We start from the raw sequence: 13443 nt of genomic DNA on the forward strand, positions 1-13443 counted from the left end.
AACACGCTTGAGTTTAATGGGGATCCTTCATGGATATGTTTGGTTCTTTTTTTGTCTTTTGGTGTTGGGGGTGGGGTTAGAGAAATGTTGAAAATAGTCTCTTTAAAAATGGTGACATCTGCTTGACTGCATTGACATTTTGATGGTGTTAAGGCCCTGCTTACTGAAATAGAACGCCAATGACAAGGTTGAGGCAGGCGGAGGCTGAATTTCTGGCACTGTATTCACTGACTCACCACACTCTACCTCCCACCTATCCACAAGCAGGTTTTTACTGACACTTAGTCAGATTGTATGCAATAGAAAATACTGTGTGTTTGGGCACACACTGGATTTCGATGCTGCTGTTCATTTTTAACTTCTTTGAGACAAACTGTACTTTTCCAACTCTGGTCACCATAATGAATCACAGTGACACTTTTTTTCCCCCCAGCCAGCTAACAACACCCGATTTGACTGGAAAAAGATTCGAAGTTAAAAAACACCAAAAAAGATTCAGGCATACCAAAACAAAATGTTCTCTAATAAAAGAGGCTGAATGAGTGCTGCCAGATAAGGAGTTCATAGTGGGGCACAAATGTGTGTGTTCTGATTTCTCATTTATCTGAAGCTTGTGGTCCCTATTCTGAGCACAGGGTGGGAGTATATGCTGAGGAAAGTTGGCAAAGGACATTTTTAAAGGAGAGAAGTGATAGGCATCCCCAGAAAGGTAGACAGCATCCCACAGAAGGCCGATTCAGAGCACAGGTTTTGTGGGTGACATGGTATTTGTGGCACTCATGAGACATAAGGCTTGACCTGAGCCAGAGAGAAGCATAATCAAAATAGGTTTGCAAGCTGATAGTTCATGCTGCAGACTAATCTCCTCTTTTTCTCCTGGGGTGGGAACAGAGGGAGGAGGGGAGAAGGAGCTCAACCGGGAATGGGACAGGGGTTAGAGGTTAGGCAAGTACGTCGAGTCCCAGTTAAGTTCAATGCAGAATGTGATGACAGGTGAGGATAAGACTCAGCCAGGGCAGGAACAGGAGCCCTTGTAGAATGCCATTCAAAGTGGGGTTCTAAGGCTGACGCCAGCAAACATACTAACACGTAAAGCAGGGTACCCCAAAATACCCGAGTGCCACGGGATCCTGTATTACCTGGAGACAGTGTTCCACAGTCTGAGCAATTTTGGGGGAAAAACATTTGAAACAAAGCAAATAGGTTTTCTTCACTGCAGAACTTCTCAAAGCCAACCCAACTGCCCATTTTCTAAGAAACAGGATGCTTTACTTTCTAAGCTAATTTAATGACAATTTGCGGGGGGGTCCTTTTCTCATGGTAAGGACTATCTTAGTACTCCGAAGATCAGAATTTGGGAAACAAATATTTAAATTTTCTTATTTATTATTCTATCAGTACATACTTCAGAAAAATAATCCCTTAAATGTGTTTGAGTCACTTCATTGACATCTTCAATGCTCCTTAATTTTTAAAATCGGGGATTTACTTTCCCAGACTTTTAAGCCAACTTTTAAGTATTTCTCAAACTTGAAATTAAAAAATCCTAATAAAACGACTTATTTTCCTTCTGAACTGGGTGTGAATACAAACTTGTTACCAACATTGTTAAGGACAGTTAAGAATGGAATAGAGCTTTCCTTGTTGGTTGGATTTAGGTAAGTGACCAGTGAATAAAATTAGAAAATGCAACCCTTATAACCTTGCACACCCTTACCAGATTCACCATTCTGAGACTTAGGACACCAGAAGAATTGCACCTATATATTATTTCAAGATATAGTTGTCACATGACTTACAGTTGATATAGCACTTGCCTAAGATAAGTATTTCCTGAAATAAAGAAGCTAAATCTACCTATGTCTTCCCCCCTACCCCTACAGTGCTGAAACCATGCCAGAAAGTCCAGGGATATTGCAGAGGTGGCAACCAAATGTCACCCACATTCTCCTATGTCCCTGGGGCTGTCTCAAGGGCATGTCACTGAACTCTGAACATACTGTCAGCCAAAGCTTCTGTGACCCAATATTCTTGGGGGGTCCTATGCACTGCTGGGTTTGGTTACTACTTTCAGAAACCCCTATAGTTGAAAGAGTTGCATACTGTGAATATTTAGGCAATTTTGAAGCAAAAGACCTCCAGAGTCCATTTGTCTAAGGACAAGAACTGCTTATTCCTGTCTTAAGAATACTATGCTCAAAGTAAGAAGCAGCAGAAATTAAGTTTTACACAATGGGATATATTTTAGTATTAGTTTCTAGGTATGTGGGTTCAATTACTTGGTTGGGAAGATACCCTGGGGAAGGAAATGGCAACCCACTCAAGTATTCTTACCTGGGAAATCCCACGGTCAGAGGTGCCTGGTGGGCTACCAACCATGCGGTCACAAAGAGTCAGTGACTAAACAACAAAAACAAAACCCTTAAAAGCTTGAAAATGCAGTCTAACATATAAATGACTAATACAGTACTCAGTAGTCCACATGATTTATGGACCAACCCAAAGATAATACTTTCAATTCACATGCTGTAGAGAATATAATCCCAGAGGCCACATCCTGTGGTGTGAGGATGTAGGGAGGAACTGGAGGGTTAAAATTCAAGAGAGACTTGTTAACCCAGATCCTCTTGCTGGCATGGCCAGAAATCAAGGCTCTTCACTGACAAAGACTCAAAACTGAACCTCTCAGATACTGACTTTCCCTGTTAAATAAACATGTGTTCCTCTACTTTCATCAGACAGTTGGCCTTAAGCAGATGACTGAACACTGGGACCGCGGGCTCAGGCCTCACACACATGCTAAAGACTACAGACAAAAAGATCTCTGCAGGACAGCGTGTGAAGTAACTGTGCAGGCCAAAGACAACACACACTGACATTTAGGTGTTTGCATAAGCAAGGCACTTCTGCCAGGAGTACTTATATGACCAACATCTTTTCATTTCAGTTTCTTCTGCTTTGGCCAAAGAATATATTCCTAATATTTTTTAAATGTTATATTCCCAACCCTGGAAGCACAATCTACTTATGTTGAAAATAAATAAGTATATTAAAAGAAAGCTGAGTTAAAAGTTTTATTCATTCAACATCTCACATTACAAATATTTAAAAATTATACGCATACTGGTATAAATAGTCATTTGCAAACTATTTAATAACATTAATTTTCCACTAGCACTTCAACAAATGAACTCTTTTAAAAAAGGAACTGTGTTATATAACTTAAGAGTAGAACATACAAAAATAGGAACTTAACGTGAAAATGACTTTAATAAAAAATGAATTACCCTTATTTAAAATGCTATAATAAATACTACAACCTCCCCATACACAGTAAAAACTATATGGAAATTCAGCCAAGTAGTATAATTAACTGACATACTTAAATAACTTTTCCTTCTGATAATATGAGCAATACACTGGAAAAAAAAACATTAGGGATTAGTAAAAACTAGACACCCACTTGCTAAAAGTTTCACTTCCAAAAAATATAACAAAAATCTGATGAAAATTATAAAAACTAATTATACTTTAAATTTTAAAAATATAAAAAATAAAACAGTTGAATACAATATTGTCCCAATTCTTACAATGCTATCAATCACAGTAGCTTTAAAATAAGATAATAAAATAAAGCAAATGACCAAAACCTCTTTTATTCCATTTTTAAAAATAATCTCAAATTTACATTAGTAGAAAGATTGATTTCTGATTCTTTTCTTTAGAAACACCAGCAAGAAAGAGGATTACTCTTAACAGTAGAAAATGACATTTTTAAATGTCTGCAATTAAAAACAAAGAATTACACTGCAAAGATCTTTCAAAAGTTTGAAATAAGTATTGCACATAACTTGAAGTTAACTTGCCACAATTCATCACATTCAAGTTTTAAATCACCTTTTAACAGAAGATTCAACTCTTCAAAACAAAAAGGGTGAATTATCAAGTCTTTCCAACAGCACTCTCATAAAATGCTAAATTCATTCACTGCAAGTTTTATTTTGCATTCTGCAGAGGTCTGTGTATGGAGAAGTATATATATTATACCAAAGCGTGGGGACCAGAAGGGGAAGGGAGAGGGTTCCTTTACATAGAAAATAATCAGAAACACTTTATTTTACATTGCAAAAATAACCATGTAATTACTCTGTAACTACATTGTAAGTACATGGCTGGTGCCATGCTAGTGCGCTAGAACTACATGCTTGGTAAATTGAAGTGATCCCCTAAAATCTGTAAACTAATTACATGTTAATTATGTTTTGAGTTACATGGTAACTCCCAACTACAATCCCATGTAATCTGAAGGACATGTAATCAATAAAGTTCAGAGTAATAGATAATAATTGTTTATGCCCTGTAAATTGAAGTGTAACCAAATAATCTGTAAACACGCTTGTCACACAATCACAAGTAAATATTAGTAGAATAACAATTTCTTACATTAGTCATGCATACTAACATTACACACCTGTCCCACGGCAGGTTATTTTTTTCTTTATATATAATTTAAAAGAGCAGACATCTCTGAATCAAACACTTAACATCAATTTATTAATATTAAAAATGGCTAAACATTCACCAAAAATGTCTGCATTATGAATAATTTTAAAAACTTAGTAAGAAGCTGTAGACAATTTTGTTATTTTAAATTTCTACCCTATGCTTATGCATTTAATTTTTTTTAGGAACTACAGTGTTATCTGTCATTTTCATGCGAATTTTTTTTCATTAATTTGTTACTTTACATAGACTATCTCTTAAATTATAGGTACACCAATAGCTGGTGCTGGGGAAGGATGTTTAAGCAACATGCTTTCTCTTCTCTGCAGACTCTAAAATAGCATTGCCAGTGCACAACATTCATAATTTAAAATGTATGCAGAGCACTGAAATGTATAAAAAGCAGAATATAAGAAAATAAAATTTATTAAAATTATTTATATTAAAAAATGAAGTATATGAAGATCTCTCAGTAATAAAAGTACAAAAAGCTACTCTTTGCAATATGAAAAATTGAGGTATTGCATAAAGAGATATCCCGTCAGTGAAAAGTGTGCCTAAAAATGTTCACTGTTGGAAAAACAAGATATACAAAAGTAGTGCATAACAAATATACATTATGTGCATGACAAAATAAGTTAGCTACAAAAACACTGTACCGAAATTCAGCAGGTCATGTACAAAGGGAAAAATTATTATTCAAAGCTAGTTCTCAAACAGTGTTATTTCTTGTTAGCTCATCACACCTGTTTACTGAGTAGGAACAGCACGACAGCACACCCCAAGCCACCTACAAGCACTGAAAGGAATAAAAAGAGGCAAAGGAACACTCCAATCAGAATCATGTCTTTCAGGAGAAAAGAAGAAACAGTCCCTGACCAGCTACACAAGAGCACCCTCCGTTCACATGACCGCTTTCAATATTTGCAGGGGATTCTTTAATAAGCAGCTCCCTTTCTGTGTCTGACTGTTAGACAGCAAATGCCTCCATTTTGACCTTTGGAACTTAACAGGTATACAGTTCATTAAAGCCTGGATTAAAAATAAAGGATTGCTTTTCCTAAACTTGATCAGTAGGGGTCATCAGTCAGGTGGTTTCACCGCAGTGCTAGGGCAAGTCTTTGGTTCTGAAGGATCCAAGATGGTACTGTTAGGCAGCACAACTAGCAAGACTGCCATTAGATTTCTGTTTGTAATGTTCTGCACACTGATGATGATAATCCTTTTCATGGCGGATAGGGCATTTCATAAGAGAATGTCCATTAAAATAAAAGTTACTTCCAATGACCAGGGCTTCAAGAGACTATTTTTCAATTTACCCCTGAAGCATACTGTTTAACACATAATAACGCCTTTCAAAAGCTAGAGTTTTATTTATAATAAAGCATGCATTACTTGATGAAGTTGGCACTTCAAACACTGACTATGTCCCATGCTAAATTCTGAAACTGTAATGTTATTTTATTTTATAGGAAGAGTAAGATAAACATACGTACCTTTGCACAGATTTACAGTTACGTAGTTCAACAGTGCAAAACACTTTGCAACTACTTTTTGTTTTCATTTTCTATGTTACAACTAAATTTACAGGATATTCAAAGTAACTTTAAATCTAAAAGTAAGCCAATCAGCAGCCAATTTGAATATTGGTTTTGTCTTCCAGTTTTGGCTACACATGGTAGTCTAACACAAAATCAAAAATGATATCCTTGAGGTATCTCTTGATCTGTTTTGCTTGTTTTTTTTTTTAATGTCAAAATGGAGAGCAAAGGCTGACACCTGATGAGTGTTAGGAAATTAGGATATAGAGTTTATATATAACATCAAAAATAAAATTTATACATTTGTTCTTTAGGAGAGGAAATGCTAGTTTTCCCACCAGTTGTCATTAACTCTAGCTTTGGTAGGTTTCCTGGGGCTGTGACTGGGTAAGTAAAAGTTTAAAAATAAATAAGTGCACTCCCCTCAGAAATAAATGTACCCAACTTTTACATTCTAAATTTAAAAACCTGTGTAAAAGAAAATAAATCTAGCTCTGCCTACTTTACTTTTTTTTTTTTTTCTGATGTGGTAGTAACTTTGAGGCATAATGAAATGATATTCTGCCTCTAAACCCTTAAAATTAGTTATAATGCTGCTTCAATCTTGCTCATGCATTTGTGTTTGCTTTAACATGCTCTTTCCTGTTAATAATTGTTAACTTCCTCCACTGCTGTTGAAAGAACAGAAAGGGGATGGGAAAAAAAGAGGCAAAAAAGATGAAAGAAAAGAAAGAGAAAGGCAAAAGCACTTCCCTGGGGGAAACCCCGCATCAGGAGAGACTGATAGTGTTATTGTTACGTGGTTATTTTAATAAAAGTATTCTTATCTGTTATATTATCAACAATAATTTAATTAAAAACCCAAAATACTCTATTGTTTCCTTTTTCTTTTAATATTTCTCTCTCTCCTCTAAGAAAATGCTGCAGGAAGTTTGGATCCTCTTAGTCTCCAGCGAAACAAGAGAATGAAACTTCCATGCAACATGATGGCAATACAAAAAAGGAGTCACACCTCTTGTTTGCAGTGACACGGGAATCTACAAAACACCTATATTATAGGCCATTCTCTCCGTTAGACTACTGCTAAGCTACAGACTGCACAAAAGGACATGCCAGCGTGAAGAGGCTGAGGAAGGGGGCAGAATTAACAGAAGAGCGCACTTATTCTGAGGCCTGCAAATGAGCACTGCAGTTATCCTTTAGTTCCAGCGGAATGAAATATGTCGAGGACGGTCACCGCCTTCCTTCACCAGGGGCTTGTGGAATTCCCTGCCAGCACGAGAATGAATAGCAGCCCAGCAATATTCACAGTAATACTGCAGACAGGTAACATTAGCACAGAAAAATGGAGCAAATTTTCCCCCACAACGGGCCCCCTGACATTCATCACACAGCTGATCATCCAAGACATATGGCTTAACTTCCACCTGTAATCAAAAATAAAAGAAAGGCATTTAACACTTCTCAGTGAATGGACCTAGCAACTCAGACTGTGTGTGTACATTTCCATCCACTGTCTGAATGAATCTGTGCCAAGGTGTCCAAAAGGAAGGGTCAATAACTCCTTTACTAAAACTAAACTATCATCTTTTAAGAAACTCGTAAATTTTTTATGCCCATTATTTTACATTTTTGTCTTATAATTAAAGAGTTTTCAAAGGAAAGACAGGGTTCCAGCATAAATTTAGAAGTAAAGCCAACTTAATGTTTAAGAACATTATAAGGTTAAACCCATGGGAGAACTTTCATAGACACAAACCATCACTTTAATTAGTGGATCTGAATTCTTGTCATACGTGGAATTATAATTTGCACAAGACCAACTAAGAGATTCCCAGAGCCACAAAATAGCACTTCAATGTACAAATCAGAGGGAAGCTGCCTGACTTCTACACCGTGAGCCTACGAGCTATAAGAAGGCTTGGGTCATGGTTTCTATTTACAGTGGGTTATAATCACAAACCTCAAACTCTGGGAAAACAAGACATAGCCATAGTACTCATAATCTAAAACCTTGCTTTGTTCTTTGTCATGAAGAATGGTTTACTTCAGTCTAAAAGTCAGAGGTAAATTTATAAAACTGGGTCTGTTCCATTGTTCAACAGGCCGATCTGTCATTTGAACCTCTCAAGCATTAAAAATAACCTGGCTCTTAATTCTCCAGTGAGAAAAAGAGTTGGTTATTTTTGGTCTTGGAGAGACTCAAGATTGAAACTCCCTTACACCAGGCTATTACTACCACTGCTGCCATCCACTTCTGACAAGGAATCCTGACAAAGGTAGACCATGAACAAAAAGAGGAGTGACACAGAAGGCCAGAAGAGCAGATGTCACAAGAAGATTAGGCTTCTGGACCTGAGGCCATTCCATAACATCTACAGTGTGGCAAGAACACTGGCCAAAGAACTGGAGATCCTAGCGGAATACAAATTAAGTCTGAATTTCTAATGGCTAACCTTACAACTCCTAAACCAATGATGGAATGAAGCAATGAGGTGGGAGTGACTGTTTACTCAAATGCACATATTTTTTAGTGTAAATAAAAATCAAGGAGGTACGTTAACACATACAGCAACTAACCCTGCCCCCTTCCTCCATGTTTATTAACAGATCTATACCTTTCTCTTTAACATATTCACAGTATGATGACCACTAGGATGAGAAATTTTCAGCTACCACTTATGTGGAATATACATGAAATGGAACATAAGCAGTAAATGTAAACCGCTGCTGCTGCTGCTGCTAAGTTGTTTCAGTCGTGTCCGACTCTGTGTGACCCCATAGAGGGCAGCCCACCAGGCTCCTCTGTCCCTGGGATTCTCCAGGCAATACTGGAGTGGGTTGCCATATCCTTCTCCAAAGCATACATGCATGCTAAGTCACTTCAGCTGTGTCTGACTCTGTGCAACCCTATCGACAGCAGCCCTCCAGGCTCCTCTGTCCACAGGATTCTCCAGGCAAGAATACCGGAGTGGGTTGCCATTTCTTTCTCCAAAGCATGCATGCATGCTAAGTTGCTTCAGCTGTGTCTGACTCTGTGCGACCCTATCGACAGCAGCCCTCCAGGCTCCTCTGTCCACAGAATTCTCCAGGCAGGAATATCGGAGTGGGTTTCCATTTCCTTCTCCCATGTAAACCACTAGTGACTGATAGTTTTTACGTACTAAATTGAGAAAGTCACAATACAGTCAATCAGTAAAGACTTTTTGAGCACAGGGCTTTGGAGTGCTGGATATCTCAGTCAGCCCTAACCAAAGTACCAGTCTGGCAGGAAATAAGGAGGTGACACCAGAGTGAAAATCAATGCATTGCTTTCTTCATCAAGAAGGTCTTTCTGTGAAAAAAATCTCAACTGAACTAAACACTGTGCTTCCTAGTGCAGTGGATTCACATTCTAGGGTAAATTCCTATCTCAACTCAAACTCATAGCAAACCATTCACCAACTAGCAGTCGATTCACAAGCCATACTCCATCCACACTCCATAAACCCATGAGTACAGAGACTTCTTGCCCTAGGCACTAAAGTATTTGTTGAATGCATGAAACACAAAGCTAAGAAATCTGTGAATGCAAAGAAGACACATAAGGGAACACAGAGTCTCAAATGCAATACATTAAAAAACAGAAGCGTTCTCTCTGAGACTTTCTCCAGCCTTCTGATGCAGAGAACAAACACAACAAAGAGGAATTTAAAGTGTGAAAACAATTCTGAGGAATGGCCACCAAATCTCAGGAGGCAAAAGAGATCACAAAGGCGAGAATTCTGAGTGTTTCTACTTAATCAGTTAAAATGAAAGATTATTTCTTAGACACAGTTCTTGAAGTGAATTATTCAATCATTTGTTACATAGTGCATAGGAAAATAGGGCTTGCTGAGGTATTCTTGATATTCCAGGTTATTAAAAAAAAAAAGGTGAGGAGATCTCAAAGGCATTCAAGTCTATACACTTAATATAATGAAGTACAGAGGATTTGGTAAATATTTATTGAATGACTAACTGAGTAAATGAATGGACGGAGGTGATAGCTTAGGAAAGATTAAGTAGACACAAGCAAAGTGACTGGAGTATTTTGTTAGGCTACTCAGAACACTAAGAGACAGAAGAAATCCACAGGAAATTCTTAGATGTGCTCTAGAACTTGCATCTAGTGGATCCAGTGGGCATGAATCAGCTGTCACTTTCATGTCATATGGAATTTGCCCATTCCAAGCGTGGTGATGGCGTGGAGGGCCATTCTGAGAGCTCCCCAGAGTGCAGGCCAGGACTCACCCGTTTATCTATCTCCCCATGCTGCAGCTGCACAAAGCGGGCACTGATAGCAGCGATGTAACTCTGTTGATTAGAGAATGCCACTCGCCCAGCTCCTTTGGGGTATTTCAGCTCAGGGTCAGTATCAATCCCAGCATAGCACACGCCTCCGTACAGCCGGTCCATTATCATGGCAAGTTCCACTACATGTGGAAGGAGCAGAGAGGACATTTGAGACCAGGAAACATCATCTGGCTCACCAAAGGTTTCATCGAAAGAAGCTCATCTGTCCATCATTATAGTAATTATTTAAATGAAACTAGTTACTATAATCAGTTGTCTGCTGTATTCATTTTAATCTACTGTGACTAAGGACAGGGACTCTGCTGAGTGTTTCACATACAACCTAAACAACCCTATGATGTAGGCAGTGATTTCCTGGGGAAACTGAAGCACAGAGAGGATGATCAACCTGTGAAAAGTCATGGGTAGTAAAATGGTTGTGCTGGGCTTGGTACCCTGGTCTATCTGCTCCATACCATGATGCCACCATAAATTTACCAGTTAACAATGTCATGCTCAATATCATTTAACACTAGAAAGCTAACTGGTAGACTCTCTGGGAGTCCTTTGAGAAGATTTCTATTAAAACCCTTTTACCTTTCCCTATAGTCTAGCTATTTTCCAAATTTAAATTTGAAATAAAAAATGAATTTTATTCTCCATGAAATATTACAATTTTGAAATGGCATTCTTGTTCATTTTATGTTCTTCATCTCACCTATAATATTAAAACTCATATTATTTGAAGTTAAGGATGAAATTTCTTCTGTGAGTACTGCTCTAAAAACATAATGCACTGCTGAGAACCTTGTTGTAAATTTCAGAGCTCAGTAAGTAGCTGCTGAGCACATGGGGTCATGGGAACAAACTGTGAACATCTCAATACCTAACCCATCCTGGAAGGGCTTTCTCTCTTGGATGATGACAAGAGTGATGAGCATGAGCATGACGGGACCCTGCACTAAGCACCGGGCATCTGTTACACCATTTAATCCAAAGAACAACTCTACATAAAGGACACACTTATAATTCCATTTGACAGATGAGGAAACTGAGAATTAGAGAAATCAATTTGTCCAACGTTACTCAGCTATTAACTGGAACAGAGCACATGAATTCAACCTAAGACACTTGGAGTCCAAGACTCTCACTATTAAGATATTAATTCAAATGTTTATGGAAAACTTATGCTAAAAAAAATCTGTATAAGATATTTCTTATGCTAAAGGATAAACAGACTTTTTGTTGCTCTGTTGAATCATACCAGCTCGCAATGGTCGGGGAACACCACCAACAAATATAGTTTTTCGTGGGTCAAGAGGCTGTGAACCATCCATCACGAAGTCACTGTCACTGAGATTCCAAGGTCGAATCTGTACCTAGGGAGTGTGCAAACCAAAGTGTCTCAGTCTCAACACAGGCAATTTATGTGGAAATGAAGTTTACAATTATCACAGAATATTTTACTTTACAAAGCAGTAATTTATATAATTAAAAATCAATGAAACTGAAAAACCAAAAAAGATTAAAAGCATACCCCAACCCCTCATTTAATTTTTAAAAGTAATCTAACCTAGGCTGGAAAGTTCAATTTAATTGCCTATTATAAACCATACTGCTTAACAGTAACATGACCTTAATTATCTGTAAGTTAATTAACTATTTTATTTGGGCTTCTATCCTACCCAACCCCTCAGCAGCCATATAATTTAAATTTAGCATGGTATTTGATGTTGATTAGTATACAGTGCTAAGAAACCAGGATTGTGTGTCCAAACCTATGTCCAGGAATTGCAAACTACTCCTGACATTAACAAATCTATTACATTATAAAGTATTTCAAAATAAAAATATTGATACCTACAGTAAGACCCGGGTTCGATCCCTGGGTCAGGAAGATTCCCCTGGAGAAGGAAACGGTAACCCACTCCAGTATTCTTGCCTGGAGAATCCCGTGGACGGAGAAGCCTGGTAGGCTACAGTCCACGGGGTCGCAAAGAGTCGGACACGACTGAGCGACGGAACGGAACGGAACGGAACAGTAAATGTTTTATGATAAAACACTTCAGTGTGTTACAACTAACCAATACTCTGGTTTCTCTTCAAGTCATATAAATCTTTCGCCTTTTTCAACACCAAGAATCAAGTACCTCTACTTAACTGTTTGCATTTATATAACCGTTACCAATGCCCTCACCAAAGGCTAAGGGGTTAACAGCAGGGTATTCCCAACAGGTATACCAACCAAGTCCCAAGGCCCGAAACTCTCAAAATTAAATACCTATGGGGACCAGCAGGGGACAAAAAAGTCAAACAGAAAGAGTGTAGCCACACAGAAAATTGGGGACAACCCCAAGACACTAAGAGGAGCTCCACAAATTACTGCTTGAGCTAAGCCTACTGGAGCCTCCATCCTGAACTGGACCCCACCACTAGGTACTGGTCAAGGGATAAAAGATTGTGGTTTGTCAGATTTGTCAAAATAGGCCAGTTGCTATTGCTACCATTCCTAAAGACTGTGTGAGCATGTGCTCAAGTCATGTCTAACTCTGCAACCCCATGGACAGTAGCCTGCCAGGCTCCTCTGTCCATGGCATTTTCCAGGCAAGAATACTGGAGTGGGTTGCCATTTCCTCCTCCAGGGGATCTTCCTCAAAGACTAAATTTTATAATAAAAACTCTTTCAAAAAGAAACAATATGTAATGTACATTTATGTATATACATAAGTTATTTTATTAATACTTGGCAAGAGTACCATAGGCAACAAGTTATTTGTATAACATAATTGCTACCTATGGTACTGGGAAAAATCTTGACCAAAAAAAGGAAGGAGAAAGACTGGTATCAGAATTTGTGATTCTGATTTCTATTATTCAGAGGAAATACAGCTACATTTATTTATCAAATGTATACTAGGTGACATCTTTTAATAGAAAGATTCACCAATACTTTGGTTAACCAAAAATTCAATGTCAAAATAATGTACACAAATATACAGAATGTCAAGGTTAGAAAAATGACAACAACAGAACTTTTTCATTTTGATTCTACTTACAAATGTTTCAATTAACAGATACATTAAGA

At 37.9% G+C, this 13443-nt stretch overlaps 1 protein-coding gene across 3 annotated transcripts in view; it reads right to left on the minus strand.

Moving 5' to 3' along the window:
* Window positions 1–3063: 3063 nt before the first annotated feature.
* CPEB4 (cytoplasmic polyadenylation element binding protein 4) overlaps window positions 3064–13443 on the minus strand; it is a 71300-nt gene continuing 60920 nt past the window's right edge. For all 3 annotated transcript variants that reach the window (XM_055421846.2, XM_055421845.2, XM_055421844.2), the window contains 3 exons: window positions 11623–11737; window positions 10317–10498; window positions 3064–7471 (listed from right to left, as the gene is read on the minus strand). In XM_055421846.2, coding sequence (XP_055277821.1) covers window positions 7244–7471; window positions 10317–10498; window positions 11623–11737 — 525 coding nt within the window. In that variant the 3' untranslated portion in view covers window positions 3064–7243. The remainder of the gene's footprint in view (window positions 7472–10316; window positions 10499–11622; window positions 11738–13443) is intronic.

Source organism: Moschus berezovskii, chromosome 18, assembly GCF_049115385.1.
Source record: "Moschus berezovskii isolate FMDL1 chromosome 18, NW_MosBer_1.0, whole genome shotgun sequence".
Taxonomy (NCBI): Eukaryota; Metazoa; Chordata; class Mammalia; order Artiodactyla; family Moschidae; genus Moschus; species Moschus berezovskii.